The sequence below is a fragment of the Bacillus rossius genome, chromosome 8 (genome assembly GCF_032445375.1).
Source record: "Bacillus rossius redtenbacheri isolate Brsri chromosome 8, Brsri_v3, whole genome shotgun sequence".
Lineage (NCBI taxonomy): Eukaryota > Metazoa > Arthropoda > Insecta > Phasmatodea > Bacillidae > Bacillus > Bacillus rossius.
Genome location: NC_086336.1, coordinates 38652455 through 38670223, shown reverse-complemented (window position 1 = coordinate 38670223; position 17769 = coordinate 38652455). Strand labels below are relative to the sequence as shown.

General features: G+C 34.4%; 1 protein-coding gene across 1 annotated transcript in view; it reads left to right on the top strand.

Moving 5' to 3' along the window:
* Positions 1-17769, top strand: part of LOC134534760 (protein FAM98A) — a 43107-nt gene that overhangs the window by 23866 nt on the left and 1472 nt on the right. The window contains exons 4-7 of the mRNA XM_063373297.1: positions 5021-5131; positions 5961-6140; positions 14017-14217; positions 16592-16673. Coding sequence (XP_063229367.1) covers positions 5021-5131; positions 5961-6140; positions 14017-14217; positions 16592-16673 — 574 coding nt within the window. The remainder of the gene's footprint in view (positions 1-5020; positions 5132-5960; positions 6141-14016; positions 14218-16591; positions 16674-17769) is intronic.

Below are 17769 nucleotides of genomic sequence, written 5' to 3'. Positions count from 1 at the left end.
ATGTGACGTAATAAAAATACTTCTAATAAAATGGGTGATATATTATAAATAATATTACTTTTTTTAGTAATTGCCACTGTATATTTAATTACTGGAAAAACAATAGAAATATATCACTACAAGAGAACATATGTCTTTAACACATAAAAAAAAGGTGTTTGAATTCGCCAACTAGTACTACGTATACCTAAAGTATTTTACTAACACATAAATATTTTTATAAGCATAGGTAATGCCTATAGCTTTTTTTTCATTATAGAGGTATCCAAGATGGCAGACATGCTGCATAACAAATTAAGCATAATATGACTATACTGGTCTAGTACTATAAAAAAAACATGGCTGCCCTCTAGTGTGTGTCTTGAATTTGGCACCTAGTACTGTAAAAAAGTAACATGGCTGCCCTCTATTGTGTGTTTTTAATTTGGCACCTACTACTATAGTCATAGAGTAGTGGCTGCCGAAATAATTTTTTTATATTCAAACTTGAAAACCAATGACTATAATGGGAAAAAAGATGGTGGCCTGGTATGCTGTGCTACAAGAATGCGGCTTACAGCAATTGATTGTCATATATAAAATTAATTTATTTTCAAAGTTGGCTGTTCTGGATACTTCCTAGCAGCCGAAGTTTTTTTTTTCCAATGTTGACGAAAAAAGATGCTGGCCGCCTAGCAGCCGACAATATATTTTAAATTTCCTGCCTAGTACTTTAAAAAAATTAAGTTGTCATGGAAATGCTGAACTGCTTATAGGGTCATTAAGGAAGGATTTTCAATACTACCCTAATTCTGTAAGCAAAGTGCTTCCACAAATATTATGTGGCACAAATAATATTTATTGTGTAGACAAAGAATGCAATCATTGTGGAACTTCAAATTTTGACACTGAGTTCAATGGAAATATTCCCTATTATAAGTGGGGAACAGGAAATTGCAGAGTTGTAAAGCAAGAAATACATACAGACATTGAATAAGTAAAATGTGAGTTTTACACACAATTACAATATCTTTCCTGACACAGTTAAAATGCTGAAAGACATTGTAGTGAACTGCGAACTTTAAAAGAAACACTCCCAAGAGACAATAATTATTTTGGAAGACTTCACAGAAAATGATTTAATTAAGAATTAGTCTTAAATCATGCTGGCTCACTGGAGTTCACCCAGTGTTATAATTTTCACTGCAGTAGTATATTACAAATTTTAATGTCAATTGCAACATTGAACCATAACAAAAACAGTGTGCATGCATGCAATGAAGCCATTTTAAATTATTTAAAGACAAGGCTCATGTGTCATTTTGATTTTGTTCTCTACTCTTCTGATGGTGCAGCAAGACAATTCAAAAGTAGATAAAAAGTATGTGATATTCTTTCCCATGAAGCAGACTTTGTCCTTCCAGCTGACCACGGTTAGTTTGAAACATCCCATGGAAAAGGTTCCCATGATGGTGTTGGTGGAGAAGTAAAGAGTGATATTAATATCTGAGCTTCAAATTGTAGTAAATGGAGCTCAAGATTTTAAAAATGCTGCTGCCAAATTGTATGTTCCTGAAACTAAAATACAGGATATTGTATGCAACCTATAGCATCGTTGGGAAAGTTGTCTCCCAGTGCTCGAACTCCGTATCACTGTGTGCTGCTAGCTGAAACTGGCAAAAATACTTCACTGTTAATATATTCAGTGTTTTCTGGACGGGAGAGTAACTGTGTATGTTGTGAAATTACATATTAAGAATGTTAACACTATACTACCAGGAAACGATGAAAACTCTTGAGAGACATCGTCACAAGAAAGTATTAGTTTTGGCAGCTGAAAGCTCTAAAATAAGTCAAGGAAAATTTGTGCTATGCTAAGTAATTTCTGAGAAGAACTCCATGATTTGTTACTAGTTATAATCAAAGAATTATTGTCTCCAAGTGATTTTTGAGAAATTGAGTTGAAGGCAATAGTCAACAAAGGAATATATTTGGATTAGACAACAAAGGAATATGATGAAAGTGATATATTTACAGTTTCAAGTGGTGTGTTGCCTTTACTCCCTGATCCACTTAAGGAATGTCAAATTCGTAGTGATAGGGTTATTTACAAGTTTAACTCTCCTACTGATGTAAATGAAGCTTATTTTGCTTCTAACATGTGTTTTTTTATCATTTTGCTATGTAATATTAACAATTTATCAAGCCATTGAATTTTTTTAACAATAATGCAACTAAATTTCCTTTCGTGTTGTCCTTCCGTGACCATACTTAAAGAGTTTTCATAACTGAAATATGTTAGTAAACAGAACTATAAAAATTTATTGTTGTATGTAAAATTTGTGTATGTTGAATGTAAAATATTAAGCATACAGAGCATTGTTAAATTAGTGTTCTATTCAAAGGTAAAACAATGCAATTTCACATTGAATAGAGAATAGTATGTCTTTTTCCTGTCCTGTGTCATTACAAATTATAATTTTTATAAATTAATTCTACATATATTAAAAAGCAAACCGGATGTTAAACAATTCCTTTCAACTCACATTTTCCTGCGAAACATTTTCCTAACTAATATTTATAACACTCAGGAGATTATTATGATTGAATTAACATGCCGTCCTTCCGTGACAAAATAATACTGTGTCCTGACCCAATGTGAATTTTTTTTTTTGTGGATTCGGATAACCTTAGAATTCTGTATTCCATCAGGACCAGTTGACAGAGCGGATTTTAGGGACTTAATGCCCCTTAGTACAAGATACTCAGAGATAAAGGAAATTGGGATTTAATGAATGCTAGTATTTAATATTGTGATTGTATAATCCTTTTTCATAATGTTTTTTGTCATTATTTGTCTTTTTTTTTACTACAGTGACTGTACCTATCCTTAGTTTATGTTGAGCCCACCTCACAAGTTCCCCTAACTGTTGGTAGCCATATTACTAAAATTAATTAATTAATTATTTGTTCAGACACAAACATGTAAGAATATTGAGCAAAATATTTTGATATTAGAATAATTGATCATGGTAACCATCTTTCATAACTTTCATATAGCACCAACAATTGTTGTGTTATTTTTGACATTTTATTTTATTGCTACCATTATTTTTTTGTGTATATAGGATTGCAAAGGTGGATTCAAAGGAGTGAATTAAAAAATTCACTGGATGAAATTACTTCTGAATTAAATTTTTGGATTATTTTCATTAAATACTTATCAAAAATGGATTAATAACTCTGAACCTAATATCTAAACCAAGTTATTGGTATCTAGACTCAGTCAATTAAGCTTAAATTGCAAAAATGTATGCTTTTGTAGAATTTATTGATAATATCCTAATCTTGTTTTTTGTATTATTTTAAAAAAATTCCTGAGAGTTCTTCACTGGTTTGTCAGTTTTATTGGGGAGAGGATATTTATTCCAAGCTCTCTGTGTCACCCTTCCCCAGAAGTTATTCCTAAATCAGCCCCTGCAAGTTTGCATAAAAATATTGGACAAGCCCTGTTATAAAAAATTTCAATAAGCCAATTTGCCAATATTTCTTGTAATGTTTAATCTTACACTTTCTAAGATTGCCTCTGGCGTTGCAGCGAGTTTAGCAGGTCAGCAATTTCTACTTGCAGCAATTAAATTTTAAAAAAAGAAAGAAAGAAAAATGCACCAAACACTAAACTTACATTTATTTGTATAAATTTTTTATGGATTTTAACTACAAATATTCATTAATGGAATATATATATTTTTTTAAAAAGCTACTAATTGTCTTATGTATTATTTAAAGAGCTGTCTGTTAAAAAAGCATTTATCTTGTAAATGTTGATGCAGCTTCGTTGTGTAGCTAGCTTGCTGAGTAAGAAGGCCTTTTTTTATTACACAGTTAAGTTAAGAAGTGGCATATATATGTAAATTGCTTTTAATTCTTGAATTCTGCTTACAAAATTCATTTTTTGGAAATAATTTTGGGGTATTTAGTTGTGTAAAAATAAGTAGTCACTATAAGTGTTATCTTTAAAAGATTTGTGCAATGGGAGCGCATGACTTGATGTAAGTTTTTGGACATACGCCATTGCTAAGAACTTTTTCTGTTGAAGAGTCGCACCTGTGTTTCTGTACCATGTGCGTCTCTGCCTGAGGACGGGAGCAGATAGCAGTTCCCGAAACGTCGCTTGTTTCTGTTTTGGTAAAAGAGTCGCAACTGTGTTTCCGTACCATGTGCGTCTCTGCCTGAGGACGGGAGCAGATAGCAGTTCCCGAAACGTCGCTTGTTTCCGGTTTTGGTAAAACTATTGTATTTTTTTGTCTTTTCGTTTTGTCGTGTTTTTGTCTTGTTTCAACTGTTGTGCTGAATTATTTTGGTTTCAGTATTTTTGTGTTGTCATCATTTGTGTGTTTTTTTGTTCACTTAGTACTTTTTTCTTTGTTTTTTCTTTGTTTACCATATTTCTGTTTCGGAATATTTTGTGGTGTTTATATTCTTGTTCACAACAGCAATTGTTTGCTTAATTTTGTGTGTTTTTTGTCTTTCTGGTGTATTTTTATTTATTTTATTAGTTTTTCTTCAACAGAAAAAGTTCTTAGCAATGGCGTATGTCCAAAAACTTACATCAAGTCAGTCACTATAAGTGTTCACATGCTAAAGAAGCTAAAGGATCTAAAAAGAGTCAACAAGATACAGATGTTTTTTTGCATAATATTACTTTAACAATTTTCTTGTTCATGTTGAATGTGACATTTAAATTATGTAAACTCATACTTTTATAAACAGAAAATAATAAGTTGGAATGTAGTTTGATGTAAAGGTATGTATGTTTTATTAATTTCAATCCAAAAATTACATCAGGTGGTCAAGCTGTTTCATGACGTAGACTGGGTGAGAACTACATAATGCTGCTGAAAATACAGTTGCTTTAACCTTACTCTATCCGTGGCTATGAAGTCACCTCTGACACTTACAGCAAAAGCCATAGGTTTTTTTTTTTTTTATGCATCATTAATGTACTTATTTGTAGCTTAGGCACTAGTTGTTGTTTCAGAATGAGAGCAAGACTGCAAGTGATTTGAAGACCATGCTGATAGCACTCAAGTTTCCAAAGCCACCAGCAAACATAACACCTTTGCTGCTGTTTGGGAAGGTGGAGCAGAAGGTTAGTGCCGTATTGTGACTCTACACTGTCGTGCTTGATTAAGGGCCTGTCCCTCAATCCAAATTGACCTCAGCACTGTCTCAACATTGTACATATAGTTTACTACACATACGCAGTTCTCAAGCTGTTTCACAGATCATGGTGTATAGACAATGCTTGGTTTTAGATCAGGTTGGTAGGTGTTTGATTCAGATCTGTGACCAAATAGGCCAATAAATAGTAATCTGTAATAGTTCTCTGAAAGTAATATTTGAAGTTAAAATCAATATTATTATCAGTATTTAAATGACAGTAGATGATCAAATCTAATTTAATTGTAACCAGGCTAAAACTCAGTCTGTGGTGAGCTAGACCACTAGGTTAAAAAAAGCAAACTATACCTATCCCTCACTTAGCATGTCTTCAGATTGCACGGATTCATTTAGCGGGATATTAATTTTACTGCCCCAGTCTTGAATAGCACGTCTGTAAATTTCAGTTAGCGCGAAATCTCCACAAGCAAAAAAAAAAAGTCGGGCACAACGCCAGGAAGTCTGTTTCAACTTCTGTAAACAACAGATGTGTCGTGGGGTACAGTTCGCCAAACAAGGGGGGAAGAGATGCGCACGCAGGTCTGTCTACGCTATCGGCTGTTGTACAAACATCAGCTTTGGCAAGTTAAATTGCGGCTATGGAGTGTAAAGGACCAAATTTTTTTTTTTTACAGCACATATGCCACCGTGTCGTACCGTTGTTGCCTGGCCACAAACCAGGCCGTGAACTCAGTCTAGCCAGTGGCTTTTAATGAGGAGACATCTTTATGGAGGTATCCATATTTTGTTGATTGCAGATGAAGGAGGTATTGGCAAAAGCTTCACCTGAACTGATTGGCAAGCCTCTTTTCACTGGAGTGCTTTCAGACAAGCAGTGGCACCAACTCGAAGAACTACAAGCCGAGTTGCAGCAGGAGTATCGCTTGCGGAGAGAGATGTTGATCAAGCGGTTGGATGTAACCATCCAGTCATTTCAGGTCAGTTTCCATTATTAAAGAGATAAGTCTGTGCCATGTCTTCAAACTAGTTAATTAAGTTTTTGTGTACAGTTATAGCTTAGTTGTAGTTTCCTCATGTCCTAAAGCAGCCTTTACCAACTTGTTTGGATCACAACTCTCTAATCATGAGTAGCTGAAATTTATGACATTGTTTTCATATTATTTTTTCTGGGTTTTGAATGTTTAGAACCTTCATTATAAAAATTAACTCATTTGTATTTTATTGTATTACACCTGCCCCTGTTTGATTTGCATAATTTTAAATCAACGAATTAGTAGCAGTCATAGATTCAAGGTACCGCTCTTTTACATATAAGTGAATTTTAATTTCTGTGCTTGTAAAATGATGAAGTCACACTTAACATAATGAAACAAATCAATAATATGTGAATAAAAAAAGATAGCTTACCCTTTGCTTAAAGGCTATTAGTTTCCTTCATTGCCTATTGACTTGAGCCCAATTGAAAAGGTACAGAGATTTCTGTTATGCAGAAATTTACCCCGTAGTGTCCAAGTGTACAGCCAATTTCCAGCCTGTCAGCAGCAGCTCTGCTTTCAGGGAAAGTTTATCTTGTGCAAGTGTGTGCTTATGGCACGTTATGTAGTTAGTGATTAAAGTGTTATAACTGGCAGACATTTATACTAATATTATAAAGCTTAAGAGTTTGTTTGTTTGTTTGTTTGTTTGTTTGTTTGAACGCGCTAATCTCAGGAACCACTGGTCCGATTTGAAAAATTCTTTCAGTGTTGGATAGTACATTTATCGAGGAAGGCTATATGCTATGTTATATTATCAGTAACAATAGGGATTCTTACTAAAAGTCCAATTTAGAATCAAATGCGTTGGAGGGGGTTAGATACAACATGCAGTACACGTACAAAGTGTGTGTTGACAATGCCGCAGGCGCTAGAAGTTTATTTCCTATTGCCTATTAACATTGTTGCCACACACTAGATGCCTTATCATTCTTAATTTTCCCATACAAGTTAAAAACACCCGTGTGATATTAACAACGAAGCAATCAGTACCCTCATAAGAGTTCAATTAGTATTTAAATACTTTTTATCACTTTAAATCGCAAACCTAAACTATTGTTTTTTTTCCTCTCTCTGTGTTTAATTTGTTTTTTTTTATTGCCCTTTTTTTCAAGTATATATATTTTACAGACTTGAAACTTCACAGTAATGTTCCTTATGTTATGCAGGATTACATTTATTTATTTGTTTATTTATTTATTTATTTATTTATTTATTTATTTGTAATTGTAACATGCCAACCAACAGGACAAAGCCTTTAATGGTTGGCACACAATTAGATACATATACACTCACAATAATAAACATAAATGAAAAACACAAAACAATACAATATAATACATATAAAAACAAAACACACATAACAAAAGACAATAAAACAAAAATCAAACGTTACAATTTAGACAATACAGAACTAAAACACATATGATCATTAGGAACTAAGGAAAATAATCAAAGTCTTTATCAAATTTATTAAAATTGGTTATTAGCCTAAAGATAATATCATTATTTCTGTTAACTGTACATAAAGTGGAAGTTAAACGACTGTTAAAAGGAGGTACTCTTAAACCGGTGTTGTCAAGTATATATTTACAGTTTAATTTGTTTGTGTAACATTTTTTAATAAAAATAAAGTCAAGTAATTCTCTTCGACTTGAGAGAGATATCAGATTGGGTAGAGGAAGTTGTTTTTGAATAATAATATTTATTAATTTATTCTGTATATTTTCAATTTTCATATTATCGCACATATTAATGTTGTTCCAAATTACTGAGCAGTATTCTAGTTTTGACCTAATTAATTCTAAATAAAGTGAGAGGATAGAATCAGTTTTGGTAGCATAACATGTGACATATTTAATTAAAGCTAATGTTCTTCGGGAACTAGAAATTAAATGTTGAACATGTTGGTGAAAGAACAATTTAGAATCTAGAATGATACCTAAATCTTTGAGAGAAGAGGATTTCTGAATTAAGGTGTTGCCCAATTTATAATCGTATTTGATAGGAAGGTATTTTCTGGTAAAGGATATTATTTTTGTTTTGCCTTTGTTGAGGGTCACAAGATTGGCTTTACACCAGTTATTAATTTCATTAATGTCAGTTTGTAATAATAAACAGTCATTAAGAGAGAAAATTTTTCTACTTATTTTTAGATCATCTGCGAATAGAGTGCCAGAAGAATGATTCAGAATTTTAGTAATGTCATCAATAAATATGTTAAAAAGTAAAGGAGACAAGGTACCACCTTGAGGAACTCCAGAACTAGCTATAAAATTTGAAGAATTGGAGTTGTTGATAGATACAAAAAAAAGTTCGATTTTTAAGGTAGCTAGAAAACCAATGAACATAATTGTCACTAAGACCGAAATTATGTAACTTGCCTAATAGTAATGAATGGTTTACAGTATCAAAAGCTTTAGCAAGATCAAAATAGCAGGCAACTACCTGACCCCTGCTAATGACTTCATTAAAAATAGGATTGAGGAAAGTAATTAGATTGGTGGCTGTGGTCATTCCTGATCTAAAGCCATGTTGATTACTAGATAAACAATTTTTTAGTTGGAAATTAGTGATTTTAAAAACTATTTTTTCAAAAATTTTAGAGAGACCATTTAATAGTGATATTGGTCTATAGTTAACCACATTTAATTTGCTACCGTTTTTATGAATTGGAATGACCTTTGCAATTTTCCATTTATTTGGAAAAACTTGGGTTCTTAAACTAGTATTAAATAAATGTTTTAATAGGGGTACTAATATATTTGAACGGTTTTTCAGAATAAAATTAGGAATCCCGTCGGGTCCTGTAGACATTGAGGGTTTTAGAGCCCTTATGCCCCAAAGCACAAGGCTGTCAGAAACAGAGGGAACAGATATTGTATCAAGGAATGAATTTAAGGTGGGAACTTGGTAATTGACATTAGAGGACACATAAACACTTGAAAAGTATTCAGCAAATACATTAGTCAACACCACTGGATCACTAGATACAACATCATTAACTTTTAACGAATGCTGTTCATGATAACCGTTTTTTATTAATTTGACATAGCGCCAAAACTTCTTAGGGTTGTTCTTGATATTATTGTTAGTGGTTCTGGTCCAATTTATTTTATCACGCTTGATAAGATATTTGGTTTGTTTTCGAAAGAATGAAAATTTAGTATAATAGAACATATTTTTGTTTCTTCTGTAAAGTTTGTGAAAATGTTTCTTGGATTTTAAAGCTTGAATTAAGTCTTTTGAAAACCAAACAGGGTATTTAGATGGTTTGCTAATGAAAACGGGGATGAATTCATTAATATTGTGACATATACAAGTAGTTAATTGATCAACAAGATAGTTAACATCAGTAGATTCATAGAAATTTGACCAATCATAGTTTTTAACAGCATTGTAAAGACCAAGATAGTCACCATTTATATAGGATCTAGAGACTCTAGTAGAACTGACCACATAAGGAATGCTGTCAGATATTATTTTTATAATTAAGGCAGGATGATATGGGTCTTCAGTGACAAGTGCTTCATCCGCATGAGATACTGAACATTGCGAGATGTTTGTAAAACAAAGATCTAAGAGGTTTTTGGATGATAGGATTGTATTATACTGAAATAGACCAAGACTAGATATAAAGTTTATAAGATATTGTGCTTTAGTCTTAATGTGCGTGTGCACAATGTTGGTAGTTAGATTATTGGTCCAATCAACACCTGGGACGTTAAAATCACCAAGTAGCACTAACTCATCTTGATAAGAAGCCAGTTTATCTTCTAAAGTCTCAAAATAAGATGAATAAATATTTGGTGATGTTTGGGGTGGTAAATATATATTGCCAATTATAAAGGATTTATTCTGAGACATTTTAACTTTTAACCAAACAGATTCAATTCCGGGGTAGTCCAGGTGAAATATAGGCTGAATAGAAGTGAATTTAAACTTATTGACTGCTATCAAAACACCGCCACCACGATCTTTAGAAGTCAGCAAGGCGTCTCTTATCATTTCTGTAGATTGAGTATTGGTCTGTGAAGTAGTGGGAATTAATGCTAAGATCGTTGAACCAGGTTTCAGTTAGACAGATAAAATCATAATTAGAGATAATAATGTTTTCATAGAATTCTTTTGATTTAGTTCTTAGACCACGGACGTTTTGATAAAAAATTTCCAATTCCTTTGAAATAGGATGCACGAAAACAAATTACGGTGCTCCTCCTGGCACCGGAGACAGGTTTGTTGCAGTGACATCAGCTGATAAGGGCTTCATGGGGATGACGGTCTTATCAGTGCTGACGGAATTATTTGATGTAGAGTCACTGGTAGCAATTTGTTCCGGGTGGAGTTTACCGTAGAAGGGACTGATTAAGCACCCACTCGGCCAGAATACTATGTTATTTATTCTATTAAAATCTTCTTCAAGTACTACTATGTGAAACGAAGCGTAAGAATCGAATTTGGTTCTAAGTTTCACTACCTTAACATGTGAAAGATTGAGTTCATTAGTTATGTAGTCAACTATCTCGTTTGCTTGAACAGAAGGATCAAAACGAGTAACAAACAGTGCTTTTGTTCTTCTCGGAACAGGCTTGGCGACCGTTTTAAGGGTGGGAATATTCCTTATACCCACTTGCATCTGTGTTTTCTTTCTTTCCGGCTCACGCTTGGATTCTGTATTCGCCTTCATTTTGGATTTTCGTGCATTTTGCACAACGGTGAAGCCGTCAGTGTCAGCATGTTGGTTGGTGTGGTTGTTTTTGGTGACATAACTTTTTTCTTGCTGCGTCGGAAGTAGGTCACTGGACGGACGCCCGTTACCCGAGACGCTCTGTGCTGCTACACGTTCAGTTTTTTTGTCGCTCGAAGACTTCATTAAAGCCTGACTATAAGATATCTCACTTTTATTTATTACAAACAAACTTTCTTTTATTGAGATGAGTTCTTGTTTAATCACAGCCGTTTCAGAGCGGGAGTCGATAAGCAGACACTTAAGTTGAGCGTTTTCGTTTTGAAGAGCATCAACTTTATTGCAAAGCAGTTCAACCTTTTTAATTAAATCATCGAGTTTAAAAGCATCTGGCTTCATTATTTCCAGCTTGGTTATCTCCAACGTGGGTAGTTCCTGAGTTTCACTAGAACTGGAACCAGATTTCTTGGTCGGCGATCTAAACATTTCCGTGTTGACGACCTGCACCGATTTTAAAGAGAGAGGTTCATATTGGGGCAAAAAAAACCGGAAATCAGGTTGATCCGAAAATTAGATCCCATGGGTGGTTAAAACCAGGCAACAGTGGGTACTTTGTCTGCATGAGAACACGATTTTGCATTTTTCATGCCTTCTGCATCTCCATGGCAACGGGCATCGCATAGCAGTGGCGTACCCACAAGGAGGGGCATGTATAATGAGCGGCGCAAGAGTAATCTGCCTGTAGACTGCTGTAGCGAAGTACGGGTACATCAGTTGTACGTTTCGTGCACGAGTTGGGAAACCATCGGTGCTATTCTTTTTTACTCCGGTACATTATACAGCATTGTAATAAATTTTCACTGAATTTTTTTTTAATTTACCATTACTGTAAATGGGAGATGTGGCTTAATTTTTTTCCATTAGTATAGCCGTGCGAAGCCGGGTAGGGCAGCTAGTTCATTTAATACACAACAGAGTAGGTTAAATAATATTTAAATTTATTGGAAATGTAGAGTTATTGCTTTTTTATATCTTATTATACATTGAAATAGAGCTTTATATTAATAACATAATTATTTGATAGATTTGTTAAGGCCTATTTAGTAAGTAAATGTTATGCCCAAGGCACATTATTTAAACATTGTGGGCTGGGATTTTTTATAGTATATGTTTTTTAATTTTGTTTTATGATGTTTATTATCTAAATTCTATTTTAAAATGTTTATAAATTTAGACTAAATGTGTTTACTTTAATTAATACTGCAAATTGATTTTAATGGGAGCAGTGTTATCCTATATATAGTTACGCTCATCACTGATATAATGATTGCGTAGCGCTGTGAGGTAGCACCTACCTGCAGAATGCCGGCCTCAGACTCCTGGGGGCGACTTCCCGCCGCACGCTGGCATTCTGCAGGTAGGTGCTACCTCACAGCGCTACGCAATCATTATATCAGTGATGAGCGTAACTATATATAGGATAACACTGCTCCCATTAAAATCAATTTGCAGTATTAATTAAAGTAAACACATTTAGTCTAAATTTATAAACATTTTAAAATAGAATTTAGATAATAAACATCATAAAACAAAACCTGCAGAATGCCGGCCTCAGACTCCTGGGGGCGACTTCCCGCCGCACGCTGGCATTCTGCAGGTAGCCGCACTTGCTGTTTTGCACACAGCAATACTTGTCATATCTTTTTATATGTGTCAAGAAGTGCATTTGAAGTTTTCGCCAGAAGATGGCATAAGAAGTTAAAGAAGAGCTTTTATGTTTATTTTATTTGTGAGATTTTAATCATTCTTTTACTTTTATAATTATAATTATAATTAGAATAATTAACTTTACAAATTAAGTAAATATTCTATTTATCTCTGAAAATCAATTTTTATTATGTATGTTGTTATAATTCATTAAAGATTACTGAATGAGACGATTCACACACAGTGTATGTAGTGTTACAAGAGGTTCTTTGTCAAAAAAAAAATTTCAAGTACTTTTTTATCTATCTATATATATCAGAAATAATTTTATTTGTATAATATTAAAATAAATATAAATTTTAATAAATATTTTGTGTATATTTTTCAATGGGTGCTTTACAACTAACTAGTTATTGAAATAGTCACTTCAGAAGTCTGGAAAACAATTATTTTAATTAATTTACACACTTATGGTAAAAACATGTTTGATTAATTGACTGTTTTCCTGAAACGAATTAAGGCATTACTTCGAGAGGCAAGTGTATTTAATGATTATGTTAAAATTTTATTAGAAATACATACATACAGTTTCATATATTAATTGTTTTGAAGTATCTACCAAAATCACATAGGACACCTGCAGACACTTCATGGCACATTAGTGGCAGGGAAACCGTGCTCTAAAGCCTCAGTGCATAACTGTGACACAGAAACCCTTTTCTTTGCCAGCTTTTATCACTGCATGTAGAGACAAGATTTTATGGTTTTATTTTTAGTCCAGTTTCATTTTTAAACCAGATGATTATGGTGTTTTTAATTTTATGAAAGCTGTTTTGTAATACAAAATAGGGGTAAAATTTAAATTCTACATTTTTACAGTAAAAAAATTTTTTTAATAAATTGGTCTAAAACAGATACATTCTGAGCAATAAAAATAAATTAGTGAGCATTTATGGTTTTAAATTGATTCAATAAGGGATACACAGTAAAAAAATTTAAATTAATTTTTTAATCCATGCACTTTGGTACAAATTTTTGTCTAGAAATAATAACATTCCTTGAATTTCAAACATTAAAGAATTCATTTTATTATAAGTTTAATTAAGTTTTATTAAATGCTACTTAATTCCATGCTATAACTTGCGTTTGGTTCTATATGAGGTATTAACTTTCATTTCGTTGTTAAGCTGTGTTTTGACATGCTTTTCGGTGTTATTTCTGTTTTATCGCAATTCACCATATATGTAATCTTTACCCTAACTATCTCTTTCCTTAATGCTAATATTAATATTTAAAATAAACTACAGGGTAGTATTAATCTTTAACAGTTAGAAAGACTTGACTGAACAATTTCCAGGGCAACATGCGGTAATAATTGTTTGGGAGTTGACTGAAACCCCCACTCTTAACCCTGTATTGTGCCAGTGGTCGGACCGAGTCAAGAATAAGGAGGACCAGATAGCATCGCTGTTCCTGTCAAAGAGGAAGGCTCTGACCGTGGAGCCTGACGTGGACTTGTCAGATCTCTTGGCTGCTAGGGATGACCTGGCCATCATAGAGAAGACCAGCAGTGCGTCAGTACGCAAGAACACTCAGTCGTCCATCAACAAGGTCATCATTGGGAGGGTGAGTATGTAGTTGTGGCCATATTGACCACATTTGATCCATTAACAACTTTATTTTATTTCAGTGTTAAAGGTTCATCAAAGTACAATTACTTTACAATAGAATAGAATTATTTAATCTGATCATATTTGTGCTCTATAGAAGGAATATTGTTTAATAGTTACTCAAAAAGACACATGGATACATACATTGACGACAGCTGTCGTATCTATATCCTGGTCCCTAGGCCCGCTGTTGCCCATAGCCGTCTGGTCTGGGCATAAGTGTAATTTCACTGTCGGGAAATTTGAAGACGTGAACTTTCGGACCACCTTCATAATTTCCACGACATTGTGGAACACAACACTTGTATACCATGACACATTTATTATGCTCACTCACGACTGATGTATTTAAAAGTAACGTACAACGCACCACAGAAACACCCCTGCTACGGTCAAGGCAAGTAGCTGCACTGACCGTTACACATTCCTGAGCCTGCCCAACCAACCCTCTCCTGGCCTCTTACCCGTGACGTCACAGGCTCCGGGCGACAGGGTGGGAAGGCCTTGAGTCGCGGCGGATGGTGTGATGAACGACAGTGTTATCTGACCCGGACCACGTACTGTCTCTCCTGCTTCCCGCTCGCCGTGCGCCGGTGCGTGGGAGTTAGTCGTAGCTCGCCTCTCATCCGCGACGGACGCGTCTGAACGCTGCTCCGCGCTTCGCCACTAGCGACTCGTGAGTGGTTCGCCGTTTAGCAGCCAGTTCCTTAACGACATAGACAGAACTACGGACATACATAGACCGAACTAAGTGGCGTCTCGAGCGGCCGACAGCTCGAGGGGTCACTGTTGTCCTGGCCCCCTGTTGTAAGCCACAAGGTGAGAACCCGTTCACTCCCTGAGTTTTAGGCTGGCCGGTGCTCTCATCACGACAGGGAATCACTCGCAAGAGGTCAGAGAGCCAGGTGTCATCAACATATTACCCTGTGCTACACAGGTTTTATGCATGTAGACTCTAAATACAGTAAAACTGTCTTAAGAAAATTCATGGATAATAAGTTTAAAAAATTTAGCACCTGATATATATTTTTACATACAATATTAATCTTTCAGTACATTTTTCCTTTTAAAAAGAATAAATTTATATGTACCTTAAGAAAAAATTGTGTGTGAGTTACTGTATCAACTCCAATTAATAGATTATTATGAATGTGTTCTTCCTGGTTTCTTAAACTTAAGTGGAATGCTGAGACCTTCGAAGCTAACCAAATTCCGACTATTATATATCAATCCTGCAACTCAAATTTGTGTTATTATTACTGTGAAAGTCACAATATCAAAACATTTATATATAATAAAAGAATGCTACTTGAAAAGTTATGTTTTATGATATTATCACATCAATATCTATGTATACATTTATCAGTGATTAACATAATCAAAAATATATGACACTATGATATCAGTATTATGTACAAACTAATTTATGTTAGTTTTGATTAAGCTAAATTATCTTTGATTTTAATTTGACTGGCCAGTGCATAAACCAATAATTTATAGTTTAAATAGCTTCAAGTCAATTATATGCTACCAGCTTGCTCAGTGACTTAAGACTCTTTAACTTCAGCTGCAATCTTTACCTCTTCAATTATCAAAATTTATAACTTTCGTCAAACATTACATTGTAGTTACTCAAAAAACAGTTAAAATATAATAAGACACATTACTATAGTCTAAACAGGGATACCATAAATGCAGAATTTAGTTCATATGATTAAAGTGAACTCAATTTAAAAATTTGTTTTTGAAACATGTTTATGTATTGTATATTAAACATTTGATGATACTTGGTATGCAAACTTATACTTTTGGCATAAATTGCACCATTTGAGTTTAAATTGGGGATATGCAGACATTAGATTTTAATCACAGATTGAGAATACTGCTCATTGCCTACAAGTTAGAATTTATTTAGGTACCTAGGCAATCTGTCATAGCAAGAGAACCCTTTGCACCAGTAAAACATTACTCACCCTCCCATTCCGTATCAAGTTGGTTCACAGGCAGTTTGAAATTTTTGTAAACAGCCATGAGAAATTGTTGCTGTTTTTGTGCATTACGAGCACAGATCACAACACAAACAGCTCAAAATATAAGAAAAAAATTGTCAATAATTTGAAAAAGAAAAGTTTCTTAAATGAAATAATAAATGTTTGGAAAATTTAAAAAAACAAAATTAAGTATGATAGGTGAGGGTGTGCTCTAGTTTTATGTTGTTGAAATAATTTTTTGATGCTGTTAATTGCGTGGAACGTCCACTGTAATGGCATGCAGCAAAGTAGCTAGTACACACAGTGTGTGTGAGTAACACAGGGTGTGCCCACACGCAGGTTCCGGACCGCGGCGGCAGACCGAGCGAGCAGCAGCCGCCACCACCGGAAATGCCCAGCTGGCAGCAGCAGCGACCAGGAGGTGAGTCGTGTGCTGATCCGCCTCGCGCCAAGCGTCGGTCATGATAGTTGCTGTCGGCTTTTCAATGCTACATCACCAGGAATTGTACCGGCCAGGAGACTGGTTTGGTCCCCTAGCCATTGGCTTGGCTTGGTGGTTCCACCAATCCCTTCTCATCATGAAGGCAGTACCCAGTCCTAAACTCAGGATGAAAATTTGCTACAAGTGAAAATACCTCTGTGAGGAATCAAACCCAGTAGCCATTAGCTGTAATGAGGTACAGTTGTTTGATTTACTGTTTCATTTACAGTAATCTTTTCACACACATCATGGAGGATAGTTTGTTGCATTTGAGAGTGGCGTTGAAACATTCTCAGCACAGGTACATAGTTTGTTTACTGCACAGACTAGTAGCTCATCGTGTTTTCCCACATTTTTACAGAGTATTTGGTGCATGCCTCTGTCGCACATTGTTTCATTCACCCAATTTCATTTAGTACAGAAAACAAAGACTTAAAAAGCCTCAAACCTCTAAAAAAATTTGTCCAAAGCTGAATTTTTGCATAGAAAGTATACCTGTATAGACCTTGTGTGTAACACCAAAAACATGCATTCAAGTACTAGATAATAGCTTCTTGAGCGCTCCACAATATCGTAGTCCATAAACATTATTATAGTAGACATTCAGTAAACCAAATCATTTTTCTACACGATAAAATTAACTTTTCAATATGTTTTACTAAATATGCAATGTATTAAATAATATTAGGAAAAAGGATTTTATTCAACTTTACTAGAAATAAAATTAAATATCAAATAAATATGAAGCGTCTGATGTGCAAATCACTTGAATAAATGTCGCTCCATATTTCGTAAGCTTGAAATTGATATACCTGTGGAGAGAGTGGTACAATTTTTCTGACCGCTAAAGCTTTCAGAGCGTGGAAGTGTGTACCATACTGCGGCGCTGCTAAAGTCGCTCGTAGTGGAGCTGCTGTAAATAATGTGATAGTTAGGCAATGGTGCAAGTTGTCAGGTGAAACACAGCTTCAAGCCTGTTCACTTAATGATGTAAATTTTTATTTCTTAAAACTGAACATGTGAGAGGCTAAGGCTT